The 19,404-nt window shown below is 53.5% G+C and overlaps 1 protein-coding gene across 1 annotated transcript; it reads right to left on the bottom strand.

The window, feature by feature from the left end:
• Positions 1-6,232: 6,232 nt before the first annotated feature.
• On the bottom strand, positions 6,233-16,431 carry SPOCD1 (SPOC domain containing 1). Its single transcript, XM_055332396.1, has 13 exons — positions 16,337-16,431; positions 15,839-15,880; positions 15,673-15,733; positions 15,276-15,366; positions 14,178-14,337; positions 13,945-14,061; positions 12,314-12,439; positions 10,112-10,244; positions 9,741-9,891; positions 9,302-9,437; positions 8,692-8,781; positions 7,884-8,070; positions 6,233-6,902 (listed from the first exon to the last, which is right to left on the bottom strand). The coding sequence occupies exons 1-13, from the start codon at positions 16,418-16,420 to the stop codon at positions 6,262-6,264; spliced, it is 2,019 nt and encodes a 672-aa protein (XP_055188371.1). The 5' UTR covers positions 16,421-16,431; the 3' UTR covers positions 6,233-6,261.
• Between the last annotated feature and the right edge of the window lie 2,973 nt (positions 16,432-19,404).

The raw sequence follows: 19,404 nt of genomic DNA on the forward strand, positions 1-19,404 counted from the left end.
TATTATCCTGGGATTTGGCTTTTTTCCCTCCAGCTGCAGAAGCAGCACCTTTTCTTTCACTCAGAGATGGAGGAAGAAGTAGGGGATGGGGACATTGCTTCCACTCCCCCCATCATCCCTCAGAGCACAGCCTCCCCCTTTGTTTCCCTCCCCAGCTACACACCCCCACGCCAGGCTGCCAGGCTGCCAGATGCCAGGACAGCGAGGCCACTGGACTGGTTATAATGGTTTGTTTAATGTCCTTATTGGTTGAATGAACGAGTGAACAAGTGAATGAATGAAAAACAAAAATCAAATGACCAAAAGTCAAACAGAAGGCTGGATTCACTGATAGAAGGACAGACCTACAGCGGATGTTTTGGCTTTGGGGGCCCACTGATCTGTTTCATATTGCTTTCATTCCACAGTAGGAGGTGGAGGGGGGTTAGGGGCCTGGCCAGGCTTTCTGCAAACTCAGCCCTGGCCTTGGTGAGTGGCTCATGCATGGGGAGGGGAGAGCCATGCCTGTGGGGGCTGGGTGGTGGTGGTGTCTGCATGTGTCTGGGTCCCTGTGTGTCCTGTGGAAGCCTGAGTGTGTGGGGGTGACTCTGTATGAATCCGTGCATCTCCGTGTCTGTGTGTCCTGGCTTAGAAGCTCCTCCCTGCTCAATAATGAAAGGCCCTGGGACAAGCCTCCTTTGGGTGTGGGGTGTGGAGGGTACTGGCAAGCTTCATTACTTCCTTATTTCCACCCCTGCCCCGCTCTGGCAGAGCCAGGCCTCCGTGTACCAGCCTGTCAGCTGGCGGGTTAGTGGTGATAGAGAGCTCTCCTGGGGCCTGGCAGCCTCTACCATCTGGCCAGGCTGGTATTAGGTGGGTGGGGGGACCTGTCGTAGGACGCCCCTCTGGGCTCTCAGGCTTGACACTGGGCTCATCTCAGAGAGTAATGGGTGTAGGGGCATGTGGGTGTGTGTGAGCACTGCTGCACGTGTGCCTATATGTGTGTGATTTCGGGTATGGCAAGAGTGCGCATGGGCGGCCGGGTCTGGGTGTGACTGTGAGTGGAATTTTATGTTTGTATTCATGACTGTCTATGTTTGTGTGTCCCAATGACTAGATCCTCATGGTCTGGGGTTTCTGTGTATGACGACCTATGTCACAGACAAGGGGCCAAGAGTTTGGGTTTTGGCTCTGTACGTTTCCCATGGGATGCTCCCAGACACAGGTAGGAGATAGAAAGGTGTGCATTCTCAGCTTCAATCGGGAGAAATTAACCTCCAGGTCCATTTCTTTATTTTCTTTTTAAGATTTTATTTATGTATTCATGAGAGACACACACACACACAGAGAGAGAGAGAGGCAGAGACACAGGCAGAGAGAGAAGCGGGCTCCCTGTGGAGACCTCGATGTGGGACTCGATCCTGGGACTCCAGGATCACACCTGGGCCAAAGGCAGTCACTCAACTGCTGAGCCACGCAGGCGTCCCTCCAGGTCCATTTCTTTAGAGATTGTTCTCATTTCTCTCCCTCTGCCTGGGTGAGGCCCAGTAGTGCTGAGTCCCACTAGAGGGGCTGGAAGTTCCTGTGAAGAAAACCACGTTGCCCCAGGAGCCCTAGAACCTTGTTCCCTAGAGGCAGGCCCTGGTTTCAGGCACCATCAGAACCCCCAGGCTCCCTGGGGAGCTCCTGCAGTAACTCTCATCACCTGCCACAACACAGATGGGACACACATAAAGCCACTCTGAAGTAGTCACACAATTATCCAGTCATGAGCGCTGGCACAGTATCACACATGAACCAGAAACCCACATAGTAGTCACAGATCCACTGGACACGAGCACATGTGCACATACCCATGCACACATCTTGACATACAAACATTCATATGGGCACACAGATATAAGGCACATGCCTGTTTACACACAAGAACATGCCCATGAGTGGGAGGACACACATGATTAGAGTTACATGCATGCAGACATGCTTGCTTGTGTGTTCACACACATTCTGTCCCTTCTCACCCTGGTTTCTAGTTCTTAGTCCAATACCCTGCTGCAGCTCTCTATGGATGACCCTTTGCAAGGCGGGCAAAGAAGGTCAAGTGCCACGTGCATATGGGACCCCAAGAGGAGATAACTGTGTCCCTGTTTGTATACACTCCACTGTATGTCTCATAGTCTGTGGGGTTCTAGCCCTGTGTAAAATAGGGAAATGTCTCTATGTGACACTGTGGATATTTTTCTGGATCTATGTGTATTTCCAGCAGGACTTGTATCTCTGTGTATACATTTTTGTAAGTGTGGATGACAGTGGGAAATGTGTGTATTCTGTGACTGGATCTTGTGGACCATCACTCCACAAATGTATGTCTGTATATGTCCGTGCATGTGTCTGCACATATGTGTATTCCTCGTATGTATATGGCTCTAGGGTCTGGAGTCCACAGGAGGGCCGGGTGGCTCCCCTCCCTACAGAGGCTATGGCCTGGGGTGGGGCTGGGCCGGACTGGACTGAATCCCTCAGCCATTGACAGTTGTATTTACAGAGCTCCGAGGAGGACGTAATTGCTTCTATTAATCTTTCTCTGGTTGTTAATTGCTCACTTATCGGGTTGTGTATTATGCCGACTGTTGCTCTTAATTCGCCTCCGTAGCTGCAGGTGTTTGCTGCCTTATTAACTGTTAATCGGCACGGCTAGGGATGGAGACTTAATTGGCCCCCAGAGTGGGACACAAGCAGGCCAGCCGGGCACTGACAGGCTCTTAGCCTGTCCCTGGAACCCTTACCTGTGGAGTGCAGGTGGCTACAAGGGAAGGAGTTGGCCCACTGCCATCCACAGGCAGACAGCAGTCTGGCATACAGCGGTCAGAGTGACAACTGTAGGGTATAGCCTTCATGTAATCCCGACCTCTAAAAAGCCAACCAACCAATCAGAATCCAGCTCCTATACTCCCTCTCCATCACCAACAAACTTTGTCTACCCAGGAGAGGAGCCAACCTCATTTATCTTAATTATCTGAACCTAATTGAGAACTAAGAGACCAACACAGAGTGGAGCTGGTTCTCCTCCTTGAACACCTCCTCTGCCTCCCCTCTGACCCTAGCAGTCAAGGCTAAGGTTACAGAGACTCTGGGGAAAAGGAAGGCAAGAAGGCCAGAGCCGGAAGGGGTGATGTTAGACCCAGGAAGGCCTTTCCAGCTTTTGAAGAGGCTATACAGACAACTGGAGTCCAGACAAGAGCAAGAAATTCCAAGAGGAGATCTGCTACTCCCTAGCAGGGGTGCACCCAATCCTGCTGAGCCTCTGCTTCCGTATCCCCAATGACAGAGAACTCACTGCCTTCATGGCACTGCTACACAGCTCCCGCAGTGACAGGGTTCTTCACCCGGAGCTGACCTCTGCCCTTTTTCCCCCATGTCTCAGCAGAGGAACCCCACACAGTGTGGGGACACTGAGGCCCAGAAAGGACAAGGGTGTGGTCCTAGGGTTTCCCCCGACATCTGGAAACTCTTCCTGGTGTTTAGTTGTCAAGTCTTGAGCTGCGAAGGAAGTTGATTTGCTTTGGTTGGGTCCTGAGAGGAGCTGGATTCTATGGAGGGTGGGTAGAAGCTAGCCTAAGTGCCTGCTGTGTGCCAGAAGCAGCGTAAGTGTATATAAAAGTGACATCTCATCGAATCCTCACATCACCTGATGAATTCGGGATTTACAAAGAAGGAAACTGAGCCACAGAGAGGGGAACTAAACTTGCCCACGGCCACACAGACAGCAAAGGGCAGAACTGGGATTCTAACCAGGCCTGGTATTGCCTGGGGGTGCTGGGCAAGGTCTTTGGTCAAGGGTACCTGGACCAGTTCATCCTAATGGTTCCATAGGGGGTAGGGCCAGAACCCGAGGTCACTATTACAGTTCACCCACCCACCCCGGTTCTAGGGACATTAACAAGCAAAACACTCACGCATGCGCGGCCCATGTGCCCCTCAGGCGGGATGAGAGAGAAGCAAAGGGAACCGTCCAGGGATAGTTGCCCCAACAAGTTCCGGCCCCGCCTCTATGCTAATGAAATGCAGATATATGTAAATGTCTACACGCCGCCGCTCAAAACCTTTGGGAGAAATGGGATGACACAGGAGCGGTTGCTATGGAAACCCAAATGCGACCCTCCCTCCCCCTCTACCGCTCCAGCAAGCGCATAGACACGTGCACAAAGGCCCCGGGTCCCCGGCTCCAGAGCCCAGAGGATCACGTCTCGGAGGGTGTGCACCGGAAGGCCCCTCGGAGACGGCGTCCAGCCGAGGGCAGCTGAGGCCCGAAGAGAGTCGCAAGAAAGCAGCTTCGGGGGGCGCCTGCCCCTGAAGCCGAGGGGAGCTGGGTGCCTCTCCAGCCCCTGGGGACTGCTACTCGGGCCTAGCAACGTGAGCCCCGCCCAGCGTTGCTTAGCAACGTCCCCCGAGCCGAGCAACCGCCGGCCACGCCCCCTAGCAACAGCTCGCTAATCCTTGCTCCGGGCCTCTGCCACCCAGAAAGCCGCGGAAAGGGGCTTGCGGCCTGGGGCCAAGACGTGGGTGGAGGTCCTGCCGTCCGCCCCGGCCCCCAGCACGCCGCAGGGTTTCGCGGTCCGCCTCTAGGCCTGTTCGCGGGGCGAGGTGCTAGAAGGCCGTCCTCGCCCCCATTTGCAAGGTGCGGGGGGAAACCAAAGCTCCCAAAGGAAGTCCCGGCCCAGAGTCCAGAGCCTGTTCTATCCCGTGTGCCCCGAGAAGGCAGCACGCGCTCTCCTGTCTCCCTGCGGGGGAGCTCTAGGCCTGGGAAGAAGGGGTGCGCAGCCGTCTAACCCTCGACCTGCCCCAACTGCATGACCCAAGCCGCCGACTTAGATCAAGCTGCAGGTTGCATAGTAATTTGTGTCATTTACATATAGCACGGACGCTGTGGCCCTCACCAGCCCGTCGGAGCCGGTAGTTACCGAAGGAGCCCCGACCCCTCCCCTGGTTCACTAGTCCAGACCTCCCTCCGCGTCCTCTCCTGCTCCGCACCACACCCCGGCCCCTCTTCCCGTCCCTCCGGCTTAAGTTCCATACCTCTCCCCGCCCCCAGCTCGTCCTCCCATCCCGCCCAGCCCGACCTCCATCCGTAGGCCGAGGGCCCCCTCTGCTGTCAGCCGCGGGTAGGGCAGCAGGAGAGCTCATGGGGCAGAGAAGAGGGATTCCCCCAAACCAACTCCCCATCCTTCCCAGCCAGGCACCATCCAGAGCGAGGCTGGTGCAAGGGTAGACTTCCAGAGGGATGGACGGGGTACACCCCTTTAGGATAGGGGATGGGGGCTAGAAGGTGGGAGGGGTCCTGCCAGAAGTAGTTCTCTCCTGTGAGCCAGGCCCTGCCTCTTCCTACTGGGTTAGGGAGCCAGGGGGCAGCTAGTTTCCAGGTGGGTCCCCAGACTCAGTTCTCCCGAGGTCCACCCCACACTGAAATGTTTTACAATTGTAGCTGCTATTAGGAGCTCACTCCAGGCCCCAGGCAAAGCAGCACCATCCAGCCCTAGCAGCTTCCAACCCCACACCGTGAATGCCCACCCTGTCCCAGGGAGCTAGCAAGGGATACAGAGAAGAGTGGTTCCATGTAGATCTCCCAACTTACTCGACAGAGACCCACACCGAGACATGCAGACATAACATACACGCAGATGCACACCCATGCTCACGGATGCACACAGACACAGAGACGCATGGGAAATATGGTGGTACCCAACTATCCAAATGAGAAAAATCTTGGTAATGGAAAAAAAATCGTTTTTGGTAACTGAAAGCTTTAAAAACCATTGCAACTTGCTCTTTTTCTCCCTAACAATCAGTGTCTGTGCCCCCCTGCAAAAACCTCACTTCTGTCCCCCCAACCCTGGTCTTGCCCTCTCTCCCATAGTTTCTTCCACCTAGTTCAGAATACTTGCAGAATACTTGCAGAATGGCCCTGGGGCACAGTGATGGTTCTAGATCTCAAGTCAAGCACCTGGCACGGCTGCCTTCCATTCCCAGCCCTTTAGCTCTGCTACATCTGTGCACAGAAACTCACAGACAATACCTACCCCGACCCACACCTGCCAGCAGATGCAGTCTCACCTTTGCCAAACTCTTTATTGAACCAAAAATCAACACCAAGCAGAACGCAGAACAGGAAATTCAAACAGCTGACCCTCCCCTGGCTGCCCACTCCCTCTGGAACAGCCCAGGACTCAGTACTGGGGAGGGAATCAATGCCTCTCTTCTGGTGGGTAATGAGGTTCAGGTCTTTCAGGGGAAGGTACACTCAGAGCCAGCCCCATCTGAAGGACCCAAAGAGTCAGGAGTCTGGCCAGGGGGTTCTGGGGCTGCAGGGGGCTGGTTTCCAGGGGCTGTAGGGGGCTGGGCAGGGGTTGCAGGACGGAACCCCTGGCCAGGGGATATCAATGAGGCTTGGAGCCGGTAGCTCATGGACACCAGGGATTCAAGATGCTGGAGCAGGGCCTGGTGGGGACATGAGGCCCTGTGGAGGTGGTGGCCATGGCCAAATGGTGCTGCTGAATAGGGATGCCAGGACTGGCACGGGCCTGGTTTGGGGGGCCACTGCCCTCTCCCAGGACTTTGCCAGGTTCCAGGCTCTCCCCACAGTCTCCCCCTGCCTCTGGGGGGCCTCGGCCAAGCACAAATTCCCCTTGGAGCCAGGCTGCTATTGCCCTGGCTCTGCTGCAGAGCAGGCCTTGGGGGAGGAGAGCCCTTCGGGGCCACATTGGGACTCCTGTCCTCCGGCTGATGGCGTCTCCTCTCCACTTTTCTGCTGAAGGAGGTCATCTTTTGAACCTTCTCCCACAAAGGGCTGGACTCTGCTGTGTCTAGAACCCCTGCCTTGGGGAGCAGTACAGCTAACACCAGACTTGAGTGAGTGGCTTCCAGGCCTGGGGAAAGAGGGAGCGGAGAGTCCAAAGGCCAGGTAGGAGAGAACATACAGTCCTGAGAAGCTACATGGTGGCTGCAGCAGGAGGTCTACAGATTAGGCCCCAGGAAGGGCTCTCCAGCAAGGAGATGGGGGCCCATGAGATGCTGGAAACAAACAAACAAACAAAAAAAAAAAAAAGAGAGAGATGCTGGAAACAGTAAGGAGGAGGGGGAGGTCATCTCGGTTGGGTTACTTCCAGCAGGGGAATGACTCCCCTGACTGAAGGTGGGGAACAGATGGCTGGACCTCAGGACCATATGGGTTCAGAGTCTACGGCATTGTCTCCAAGACAGGCAGCTCAGAACGGCCAAGCACTCTGCTTGGAAATGGGTGCAGCCCACCCCTGACACCCCACTCTCACCCCAGGTGTTCTGCTGAAGCCACGCTCTATGCACAAAGGCCAACCTTGGCCTAGGACAACTGTGGCGAAAACTTCCCTCTTTCCTGTGTCAGTTGACACCTTCAGTTGTTTGAGGGTCCCACCCCTGTCGCACTGGGTCAGGATCAAATGTGGCTGTCCCATGAGTTTCTATTCAGGATGCCTCGTTGAAGAGGCCAGTCTGTGTGGCTGTTAGGAGCCTAGTCTCTGCAGCCGAGCTGCCCGGTGTGAGGCCTGGCTCTGCTGACTGGCTCTGTGACTGCGGGCAAGCCACCTGCTTTCTCCCTACCTCAGTGTCATCTGTGAAATGGAGAAACCGATAGCACCAATCTGATGGGGTTATTCTGAGGACCAAATGAACTAGTATAGTTAAAGCTTCTGGGACACTGCCTGGCCCACGGTAAGCAATACACAGCTCTCACTGCTACCCCATGTGCCCGTCACAGGAATTCCCTCCTGAGATGGGCCTGCCTCTGTGGACACAGGGGTGACTGTCAACTGTGCCCCCTCTGGTCACGGTTGAGGGGAGGCAGGGTCTGGTATGGGCAATGGGGCACTCACCGGGGCCTCCAAGAGGGCGCAGTCTGGTGGGCAGGAGCTGGAAGGCAGGCAGGGGCAGCAGGACCACCCACACATGTTCCACGGCGGCCAGGCCATGACACTGCTTATTGTTGAGGTAGGAATAGAGTAGGCGGCAGTTCTCGGTGTCCCGAGCCCCTTGTGGGCACAGTCTGACCACGCAGATGTCCTGCAGTTGCAGGAAGGAGGGTGGCTTTGGGGGCAGAGAACACCCCTGCTCTCATCTAAACTTCTGACAATGGGCAGCCCGGGTGGCTCAGCGGTTTAGTGCAGCCTTCAGCCCAGGGCGTGATCCTGGAGACATCGGGCTCCCTGCAAGGAGCCTGCTTCTCCCTCTGCCTATGTCTCTGTCCCTCTCTCTTCGTCTCATGAATGAAGAAATAAAATCTTAAAAAATAATAATAAACCTCTGACAAGGGGCACCTGGGTGGCTCAGTGGTTGAGCGTCTGCCTTTGACTCAGGGCATGATACCAGGGTCTTGGGATTGAGTCCCGCATTGGGCTCCCCACAGGGAGCCTGCTTCTCCCTCTGCCTATATCTCTGCCTCTCTCTGTGTGTCTCTCATGAATAAATAAATGAAATCTTAAATCAAAAAACCTCTGATGACCTTGTGAAGATGTGTGTCCCCACTTTTCAGAGGAGGAAAGAGAGGGACTTGAGTGTCTACAGTTATAGTGGGAACTAGACCCCAACACCCTAAACCAGGTCTCTGCTCCAGAGGTGGAGAGAGGGGGACCATGCTAGAAGGGTCCCATGCTAGAAGGAGAGGGGGGAGAGGATGGCAGTTACCTTGGCCTTGGCTGGGCAGATGCTGGCCAAAAGTTCCCAGACAGTATTGGAGGGGATGCAGCCTGCTGAACGGATCACCTCAGGCAGGGCCTGGAGATAGGTAGGGATGGCTGGTCAGCCCTCAACACCAGCTACCGAGAAGCCATAGCCTTCAGTGACAAGGATGGACCGACAGGATACCAGGACCCCAGGAAGGTCAGTGGCTGCCCAGGAAGCCGTGACTGCCACTGGAGGTCTACAGCTTGTTGGGGCCAGTCTCCTACAGCTCCTCAGAAGCCCTGTCCTCCCTCCTTGAATCTTCCACCCACATCCAACAGTTCAGCTGATTGTTCACTCAACAGTCACTCCTAAAACCCTCCCCTGGGCTACAGAGGCATGAGACTCCTCTCCTGGGGCCCTCTCACATTGGGCCTTGGGTTACAGGGAGTCTGACCTGTGTGTCCCTGCAGGAATGGGCTGGTGTCTCATTTGGCCCATGCCCAGCACAGGGCCAGGCACAGACAGGGTGCCAATGCCTTATTTTAGAAGGAGTAAAAGAATGAATGAAAGTGGTGAGAGGAGTTGACTGGCCAGTGTGTGAGGGAGACCCTGGTGAGCAGGGCTGGAGTACCATGAGGAGCCGACAGCTGCTTCCAGAGACCAGCTGGGCTTTAGCTCTGAACCGCTTGATGGAGAACATGTCCAGAGCTCCCTCCCAGGGCGGCTGGCCGGGCAGGGCCTCTGTGGGCCCAGCAGGCATCTGGAGCCTAGAGAGGACAGAGAGGGCCAGACAGAGCAGGTTGGCAGGACATTCCTCAGCATCTCCTGACTTTTCAGAGAAGGTCTTGTGTTCCTAATGTGGGTGCTGGAACACTCAACCAAGCATGGCCTTGTAAGGGTGGGGGTGGGGACCAGCAGACAGGGATGATTGGTTCCATTGCACAGAGGAGGAAACTGAGACCCCCAGAAGAGGCGGGGTTAGCCCAAGACCACAAAGAAGAGTCCATACTGTGTCTGCTGCCCCCCACGTGGCCGCCTCCATGGACCCTCCCCCAGTCCCAGTCCCCCACCTGTCCTGGAGCTGTGTGGGAGGCTTCTCCCTAGTTTGGGGCATCTCTGGAGAGGATGCAAGGGCCGGGCTTGGGACCCTCTGGAAGACACTGTCCCCCATCCTCCTAGTAGCTGTGAGGGAGTCTGGCAGCTCACACGAGGGCTTCCAGTCTGCAAAGAACAGAAGGGAAGCTGACAGGCAGGCAGCTAGATGAAGCCAGCCTAGGGCTTCAGAACCAGGCTTTGAACAGGTTCTTTTCGAAGTAACCTGGGACACAGGTGTGCCCAGCCTGCCACCTTCTCCCAGGGCCATGAATCCCTGTTACTACTGAGCCCACCCTCAGCCCCAGCCTGCCTACCACCCCTTCACCCAGCCTGTGTCTCCCCAAACCCATGCAGATTCGGCAGCTGGGGTCCAGGAAGTGGTGCTCGTGCTGCTCCGTGGTGTCCTCGTCCTGCTCTGTGGTGGCCTTTGATGGGGCAGGCAGGGCCAAGGTGCTGCAGTCTATGGACACCATGGGTTCCTAGGAGGCACAAGAGGAGAGAGCGGGTAGACTGGAAAGGCGCTGGGGGCGGGGGTGCGAGCAGATCTCCATGAGTGGGGAGCCTCGGGGATGTGGTCTTATTTTTCCAAATAACACATCCTTTTATTGCAGAGGTACCATGAGCTTGTTATAGGGCAGCCCGGGTGGCTCAGCGGTTTAGTGCCGCCTTCAGCCCAGGGCGTGATCCTGGAGACCCGGGATCGAGTCCCACATTAGGCTCCCTGCATGGAGCCTGCTTCTCCCTCTCTCTCTCTCTCTCTCTCTCTCTGTGTGTGTGTGTGATGAATAAATACATAAGATCTTAAAAAGAAAGAAAGAAGAAAGAAAGAAAGAAAGAAAGAAAGAAAGAAAGAAAGAAAGAAAGAAAGAAAGAAAATCCGGGAAGTATAGAAAATATGAAAATTACCTAAAAATCACCCCTCGTCCCAGCACTCAGAGACAGTGATGGGCATTCTGGGTATTCCCTGTAACGGTTTTCCTAACCACAGGGTTTGGGGGGTCCTTTGACTAGAACAGCTGGGATCAGATGTTCAACCTGTATTCTCACTGCATCCGTGCACCACAGCGGGGCCATCTGCACGTTACACGGGCCTGTCCACTGGTGCGCCGACACTCGAGGCATCGCCTCGATTGCGGGACAGTGAGGTGGTTCCCACATTTTCACCACTGCAAACAGTGCTGAGGACATCCTCATGCAGAAAGTGTTTTTTGAGAATTTCAACTACGTCCTTGGGACAAGTTTTCAGCCCCAGATGGCAGAATCAGGGAGAAGGAACGTTTTTCTGAGACTTGATGCTCCCTGCCTAATCCCCCTTCCCCCTCACAGTAGAGACCGCTTCAAACACAAAACAAACCTGGCTTGAGGAAGATTTTAAAAGATCCTGAAACTCTTGCCTCCTAAACCACCTCCAGAGTAGCACCAAGGCACGGGCTTCAAGTCACCGCTCCCCCATGACCCACTACGTGACCCTGGGCAAAGGGCTTCAGGTTCCTGATCCAGGACATGGCCTCCCCTACCTCGTAGGTCACGGTGGGATCTGAATGAGGCACTGTTTGTAAACAGTAAAGGGACACACAGCAGGTGCTCGAGGAAGGATGATATTATGCTACTCTGCAACTCTCTCCCCAGTGGAGACTTCTTTCTGGGTCTTCTAGTTCCTCCATTTACAATTATGTTCAATGTATTCAGGGAATACCGCTTGGTTTGGGTTGGGGACTCCCTTCCACACAGGCAGCCGTTCTGGTGCTTGGCCTGGATACCAGCTTGGAAGGGGAGCAGGGATTTTTGTCTTTCGTGCTCATTGTCATTTACCCAATGAGCATGGCTCATGGGGTCCGTCCACACTGTCCATCCCGGACACATAGCTGATTAGAGTCAGGTGAACATCTGACCCAGGGAATACCTCAGCTAAGCCAGAGCAGCCTCCTGAGAGTGGCTGCAATAAGCCAAGGGGAGCTCCGATCGTCTGTGGGAGGCTGAGCTGATGATGAGCTCATTGATTTGAGGGCTGCTGAGCCACCATGTCAGGCCACATGCAGGATGGAGGGGCAAAGGGGAAGAAGGAAGGAGCAGGATGGACAGGAGGATGGAGCAGATCCCCAGCAATAAGAGGGGAGTGTAGCAACTGCCTTGGGCTCCAGGTGGTTCCGCAGTGCACATAGATAGCATCCCTAAACCCCACCACCAAAGAGAGTAGGTCTGTATTGTTCACATCCAGAAGCAGTCACTGACTCAAACAGCATGGCCCTCCTGCTTCCCAATCAGAGATCTGTGGTGGACACAGAGATCTTGCTACCACTCATGTGGGGTGCCTTGGCATCAGGCCAGAAGGAAGTGATCGGCACCAAGAAGGTGTGGACAGGCCAGGGCCAGGGTTCCGCCCCACATCACCTGGACCCCCATGGTAATAGTCACCACTTTGTTCACGACAAAGAGCTTGAGATGCACAGTAGTCCAGTGACTTGCTCAAGGTCACCCAGCTGCTGAGGTGAGGAGTGGGACCCTGGGCACAAGCCCCCAACCCGAGCCAGGCCAGGCTGCCACTTACCACCAGATCCTCTAGGGTCAGCATCTGGTCCACGTCCCGCAGGATCTCGACTTCACCCTTGTGAGTCAGCTTGAAGGCCGGGAGGCTGCGCAGCTCCTTCTGCTGCTGCTCAATGATCTCCAGGCCCTGGTAGGGCCCAGCAGCCCAAACTCAACCGGGTCAGGGGGTCTCAAGCCCCCAGGAGCCCAAGCGCGCGCTTTCCTCCCGAGGCCCCTTTCCTGTGCCAACTTTTCCTCTTCCTTCATACTTCTGCTTCCACCACTCCCCTCACCTAACAAGCCCCATGCCCTACTGCTCCATATTCTACTCATTCACCCTCCAAACTCAAGACCTGCCTCCTCCAGCAAGCCTTCCTGAACTTCACCTTCTCCCACAAGCCAATTCCGCCTCTGACTGCACCCCAGCCTCTGTCCTGGGAAGGATACAGTGTAGTCGAAAGAGTGCAGGCTCTGGAGCATCAGTTGGGTTGTTACTAGAGACCCCCAAGGTAGTGTGGCCTTGCACAAGCACTTCACTGCTCTGAACCTCGGTTTATCTGTTCTCTAGGAATTCAATTAAGGGCATTAAATTAAACAGCAAATGTAGAATGCTTGGCTGGAGGCTGGCTCACAGTAAATGCTACCTGTCATTCTTATTGTTGATCAATGTCATCCTATCTGTAATGTTTCCTGGAAGCCTGGAGGAGGTCCCATCCTCTCTGGCAGGGCTGGCTTCATGAGTGTGGGCTCCTGCTGTTGTACAGGGCACCACACCTCACAGGGCCCCATGCTTTACACTGTCGCCACCTTGAAATTCTTAATAGTTGCTGAACAAAAGGCCACACATTTTTGTTTTGCACTGCCCCCACCAAGTTATGTAGCTGGTCCTGCTCCTGGTCCTCCACAGGTCCCTGGACAGAAGCCCAGCCTATAGTGGACAGTCACCCAGTGGATTCTAGGTGAATCTAATCAGCCCAATGTCTTTCAGAACAGGGGCCTCAGCACGCCAACCCATCCCACTGGCCTATTCTTAGATTAGTCCCCTCTCTCTCATGGACCACCAGCAAGCATTCCCCAAAGGCGGCTCAGTGCCCACACCTTCCCTGTCCCTGAGCAGGAAGGAGACACCCATGGACATGGGGTATACAGGGCCATAACTGTGGAGCATGAGGGCTATGGGGTCCTTACCCCAGCCTGGGGCAGTGAGAAGACTTCCAGTCTTTTGGAGGGCTTCTGAGGCTGAGATGAGAGCAGGGGGACCGCCAGGGGGTTGTCTACCCCCATCAATGGTGGATGACAATCCTGGACTCCAGACTCCGGACCATCACGCCCAGTACCCCGCCCCACCCACAGCCCAGCTGCACGGAAAAGCAAGTGGACGATGACACCTCTCGGGGCTTCACCTCTCTACCAATCTTTCCATCCCCAGTCCGTTTCACCCCCGCAGCTTCTTTTCCATTTTTTTGTGGAGAGAGTCTCTCTCTCTCTCTCCATGTGTGCTCGCTCTTTCCATTTCCTCCCATCTCTGTCCTGTGCTCCCCAGATCTCACTGCCCAGCCCCCTCACTCTGCTGTCTCTTCTGCTGCATCTTTGGGCCATCCCCTCCCCGTGTCCCTCCTCCGTCACCTATCCTGACCTGACCCAACAGCTCACCCTTTTTTCCTCCTGGTCCCGCCAGCAGGCCAGCTCTTGGGGCGCCAATTGGGTTGAGCTCATCTGCACCAGGTCTTCGGGGGTGACATCTCCCCGAACCACTTTGAGAAATAGGTCCTGCAGGGGCAGGCATGGGGGCTGCACCACACTGCTTCAGAAGCCCCCACCCTAACATCCTGCCAGGGCCTCAAGCCTCCAAGAGAGGGTCTGGCCTTGCCCCAAACCCATCTCACTGGATTCCGGGGGTCACGCAGGTTGAACAGCAGGCTGCGGTACTTGGTCTTGTAGCGACAGCTGGTGGTTTGTGTCAGGTTGAAGAGGGCTGTCTCGATGCCAGCAGCGATGCCCTCCACCGCCTCCTCACTCAGCACCAGGTCTGGGAGCTCCTGGAGGCTGTGGGGGTTAAGAGTGGAACCACGGCTCTGAGCCCATGAGGCGATTTAGGCTCTCTACCCGAGAGCCTAAATTCTGCACATCTTCCTACATATACACATTTATTCTCACCCCAACTCTGTGAGGAGGTGATACTATCATTCTCCATTATAGATGGGATGAGCAAGGCTCAGAGAATGTAAGGGGTTTGCCTATGGCCACATGATAGTGACAAAGCAAGATCTGACTGCTCAGCCCAGGCTTTAGCCTTGGCCAGTGGAACTGTGATGGAGGAAGCCTGGGTGGGGGTGCAGTGGGGTGAGAAGGCAGGGGACAGAGCAGGGAACAGAGCCCTGCACCAGGTCGTGGGGGGTGACGTGTGTGGCTTTTTTTTTTTTTTTAAGATTTTACTTATTCATTCATGACACACAGAGAGAGAGAGAGAGAGAGAGAGAGAGAGGCAGAGACACAGGCAGAGGGAGAAACAGGCTCCATGCAGGGAGCCTGACGTGGGACTCAATCCCGGGTCTCTAGGATCAGGCCCTGGGCTGAAGGCAGCCTTAAACCGCTGAGCCACTGGGGCTGCCCAACGTGTGTGACTTTTGCCAAGTCCTACCCTCTCTGAGCCTTGGTCTCACCATTGTAAATGAAAGCTCGGGGTTCAGATCTCTCAGATGCTCCCAGTGGAGTCTCACTGTGTCTGAAAGCATTTGCTGTGGGTCATGACCATTTGGACATGAGCAGCATTGGCAAAATGGGAGAGTATGACCTTGAAGCCAGAGAGACCCAGGTTCAAATGTCAGTTCTCCACCAGCTCACTGTGCTGGCAAAAGACCTCACAGCTACAAAATGGGGTTAGTCAGACATTCAGAAGCCCTGAGAACATGGCATGGGCCGGGGAGGTGAGCACGGCTCTCAGGATGTCACGGATGTCAGGGAAGTGGGGAGTGAGGCCTTACCGGCTCCGCAGCACCTCCTGCATGGCATGGACCACAGTGTTCCGTACCCCAACATCCAGGGATAGCTTCTCCTGTTGAGGCTGAAGCTGAGCTACAGAAAAAGAGTCACAAACTCCCATGAGATGCAGTAGAGCAAGAGGAGGGGGTAACTCAATGCTGAGGGGTTTAGATAGGCAACGGGGGGGGGGGGGGCCCACCCTTAGGGACCTGAGATGTCTAGGATCCAGTCCCAGGCAGCTGGCAGCCCCCATCCCTCTGGGGAAGGACTGAAGGCAGTGGGAGTGGGGGATCAGAGGTGAGAGAAGAAAGAGTGCTAGCAGAGGCTGGGGCCAGAAGCTGGGCAGGAGGCCCCGACAGTCCCAAGCAGCCCCTGGAAGACAAGTCCACAGCCCCTCACCCGAGTCTTCTCCTCCATCTTGTTTACCAGGCTCCTCCTCTTTAGCCTTGACAGGGACAGACTGTGGGGAAGGGGAAACTGAAGCCATGATCTGGGAGCAGCTGCTCCCCCAATCACCTCCCCACCTTCTCCTTGAGCCATGCTGGGCAGGGGAAGCAGCACTCACCCCAGGACACTCAGGCCAGGCCTTCTGAACAGGAGCTCCCTCCTGCCAGAGAAAGACGATATGGATAGGGTGAGGGGGGTCGCTGAGGGGAATGGAATGACTCCTCAGATGGCAAAAGAAGTCAGAGGCCACCAGGGGCCCATGCATCCCTGCTGAGGGAGGGGGCCAGAGGGCCTGACGATGGCAGGACATGCTGGTCAGCCAGGAACAAAGATCAGCGATTGCTCTTTCTCTGAATGCACTGGAAGCTCAGCCCCTGCCTTGCTCCAGTCACGCTCCTGAATTCAGGAGTACAGGACAAAGGACACACAGACACACACACCACCGCCCAGCCAGACAAGTGGCGGTCTAACCCTGTCTCTGGCTATCATGTTCTGTGTGACCATGAGCCAGTCACACCTGTGTGGTGGCAGTGACATCTCTGTGAGGCAGGTGTGAACGTGTGTCTCAGCAGGGATTATGTAACTAACGCTGCCTGTGTGAAGAACCTGCTCTTACCTGGCACCCGCTGGGGCCTTGGGCCATGGGCCTTTCCTTCCTTCTGGGCCTCTGGACCAGTGATGCTAAGCTGACCTCCATCATGTTCTCCAGAACCTCCAGCTTTGGAGGCTGAGGCTCCCCTGCCTGGCCATGGCTGATGGCCCCCAGGAGGTGGATCACTGGCCCGGAACCAAGCTGCAGGGGTAGGAAAGCACTTCAGAACTGAGCAGCGAGGCCCTTCCCAGACCTCGCTTCACCTGTACTTGGTTTAGTCTCTTTCCCCCAATGCACTGCAAGCAACATGAGGACAGAGAACTAGATGTCTTGGTCCTGCTTTATACCCACTGCCTAGAATAGGCCTGACACAAAGTAGCATTCAAGAAATGTTTGCTGACTACATGGTCTCTGTGACAGGAGAGAAATCTGTCTTTATTCTCACCCTCTCGTCTTCCCCTCTCACCCTCAGCCCTTTGTAAGTATTTCAAGGTGCAGAGTGGTTTTTGGTCTTTTTGTGAGCTATAGAATCTATCCTTTTGCCCTTTTTGCTTTGGCTGCTGGGAAGCTCAGCATTAACTTTGTTGTACCTTTCCAGGATTGGCAGAGGGTGAGAGGTTATCACATCAAGATTTCCCCTTCTTTTTTCTCCTTTCTCTCTTACTTTAAGGTTCCTCTCCCATTTCAAGTATGTTTTGATTCTTTTAATTTATTGCAAACCATGGGGAACTATTGTGAAAGTAGATGGGTCTGAAATCTAACCTTTGAGTGAATTGTCATGAATGGTGAGGTTCCAAAGTCTGGGGGAAACTGGAAGTCCTAGGTTCAGCATCACAAGAAGTGGGGAGTACTACAGAGCAGCCCAGAGGGGCCTCTGATGTGAACGACCCCTCCCACCCCACCAGACCTGAGGACGGGGAGGAGGAAGAGCAGTAATAAAAGCAAAAACCTACGTAACACACGTGCTTCACCCCATGGGGCATTTTCATTTCCTCCTTGGAGAGAAAGGATGTAGAGATTAGGATTCAGAGGGCTAGTGACCCCACTGTAGGGAGTTCACAAGAAGACACTCACACAAAAGAGAAAGATGTTCAGTGTTCATGGGATTGGCAAAAACAAACAAACAAACAAAACCAAACCCACAAAAAGCAAATGAGTACCCTCCAATGTTCATCAAAGAGGAAATGGTTAATAAACCATGACATATCATACTGTGGATTCTAACTGGCCACTAAAAAGAGTCATAATAAAAATTATCATTCATCAGAGGCTTATACAGTAGCTGCTCCTGAAGGGAGAAACACATCATACATGATCTTATTAAGGCCTCAGATCAACACCATGAGGTATATACTATTTCTACCCCCATTTTACAGATGAGGAAAACAGGGTCAGAGAGGATCTGAAAAATCCCACAGCTACTAAGGAGCAGAGGTAGGATTTGAACATACTTCCATCTGACTCAAGACCAGGCGCTGAACTACGGGCTATGTAGACAACATGGACAGATGTGGAAAGATTCATGGAAAGATGGCAAGGCTTATTATTTGGAGGGAAAAAAATAGGTTACAGAGCAGTATGTTGCATAAGCCCATTTATGTAAATATATATTTATAGACGTGTAATGGAGGTTATCTCTGGGGAATGAAATTCCAGAGGGACTTTCACTTTCTGCTTGTAGGCACTTGGGTATTTATGTTATTCAAAATGAGCATGTATTTCTTTTATAATCAGAGACATATTCTTTAAATTACAAAACAAGTTTAGAACAATGTATGTAGTGTGCTGCCATTTGTGTTAAAAGAGAAAGAAATTTTAAATTTATTTGCTTGAATCTGCATCAAATATCTCTGGAAGTGTCCACAAACCTAAAAACAGAGGCTGCTGGTAAGAAAGGGACAGGGAGCTGGAATGGAGACTTTTCACTTTTTTTTTTTTTTTTAAACCACAGGAATGAATCAGCCTTTCAAAAAAGTAAATTGAGGAAAGGGAAGAGGGGAGAAAATGGGACATCTGGGAAGGAAAGCAGGGAAGATATTTAAAATTGCCTTCCATGGGCACCTGGGTGGCTCAGTGGTTCAACATCTGCCTTTGGCTCAGGTCATGATCCTGGGGTCCTGGGATTGAGTCCCACATCAGGCTCTCTGCATGGAGCCTGCTTCTCCCTCTGCCTACGTCTCTGCCTCCCTCTCTATGTCTCTTATGAATAAATAAATAAAATCTGGAAAAAAAAAGAATTACCCTCCATGGCTGAAAACTTTCTGACAGGCCCCTGTCTGGGGGTGTCTACATCAGCGTTATGAGGCTGCAAAACAACAGGCAGCCGAATCTGACCAGCAAAGACTTTAGACGCTGGATTTATCAGACTAGAATACAAAATATGCGTAATGTGTTTAACAAAACAAAAGGAGTCAAACGTATGAACGAGGGGCAAAACCATATTCAACTGTAACCAAGCAGCTCTGGTTCAGAACAAGCTTCTGGAAATAAAGAGAAGATAATAATCACTAAAATGTAAGACGTTAATATGTAGGTTTGATAGCGTATTAGACACAGCTGAATAGGTTGGAGAACGAGAAAACAGATTTTAAATCATCTGGAGTATTTGCAATGCAGAGACTGTGAAACACAGTGAAAGAGACAGAAGGACAGAGGGAATAGGGACTAACTGATTAATTGATCAGACTGAAGTTCCAGGAGAGAGGAGAGAGAGCTGGGCAGAGGCAGGATTTGAAGATACATGGCTAAGACTTTTCCTGAATTGGTAAGAGGCAACAATTCACAGAGTCAGAAAGCTCGGTGAATCTCAAACAGGGTAAGTAAAAGTAAATCCACACCTTGACACAACATAGTGCAGCTGCCCAACACCAGTGAAGAGGAGAGCCTAAGAGCATAAAGAGAAAAAACAACAGCTAACACTGCAATAGCACGAAATTGTGCCACCATGCTTCTGAATGTTTTACATTAGCTCATTTCATCCTCACCAAAACCCTGTAAACTAGGGACTGCTTCTCCATTTTACAGAAGAGGAAACTGAGGGTCACAGAGGCACAGAGAGGTTAATCAGCTTGCTCTGTGTCTCACAGCCACCA

The sequence above is a fragment of the Nyctereutes procyonoides genome, unplaced genomic scaffold (assembly GCF_905146905.1).
Source record: "Nyctereutes procyonoides isolate TBG_1078 unplaced genomic scaffold, NYPRO_anot_genome, whole genome shotgun sequence".
NCBI classification, from domain to species: domain Eukaryota; kingdom Metazoa; phylum Chordata; class Mammalia; order Carnivora; family Canidae; genus Nyctereutes; species Nyctereutes procyonoides.

Bases quoted from the DNA above. Each gene is read 5' to 3' on its own strand.
- SPOCD1 (XM_055332396.1), bottom strand. From the start codon at position 16,420: ATGATGGAGGTCAGCTTAGCATCACTGGTCCAGAGGCCCAGAAGGAAG. The intron at 12,440-13,944 runs GTGAGCTGTTGG...GGGCCCTACCAG, and splicing joins GGGACCAGGAGGAAAAAAGG to GGCCTGGAGATCATTGAGCA. The intron at 9,438-9,740 runs GTGGGGGACTGG...TGTCCTCTCTAG, and splicing joins CCCACACAGCTCCAGGACAG to GCTCCAGATGCCTGCTGGGC.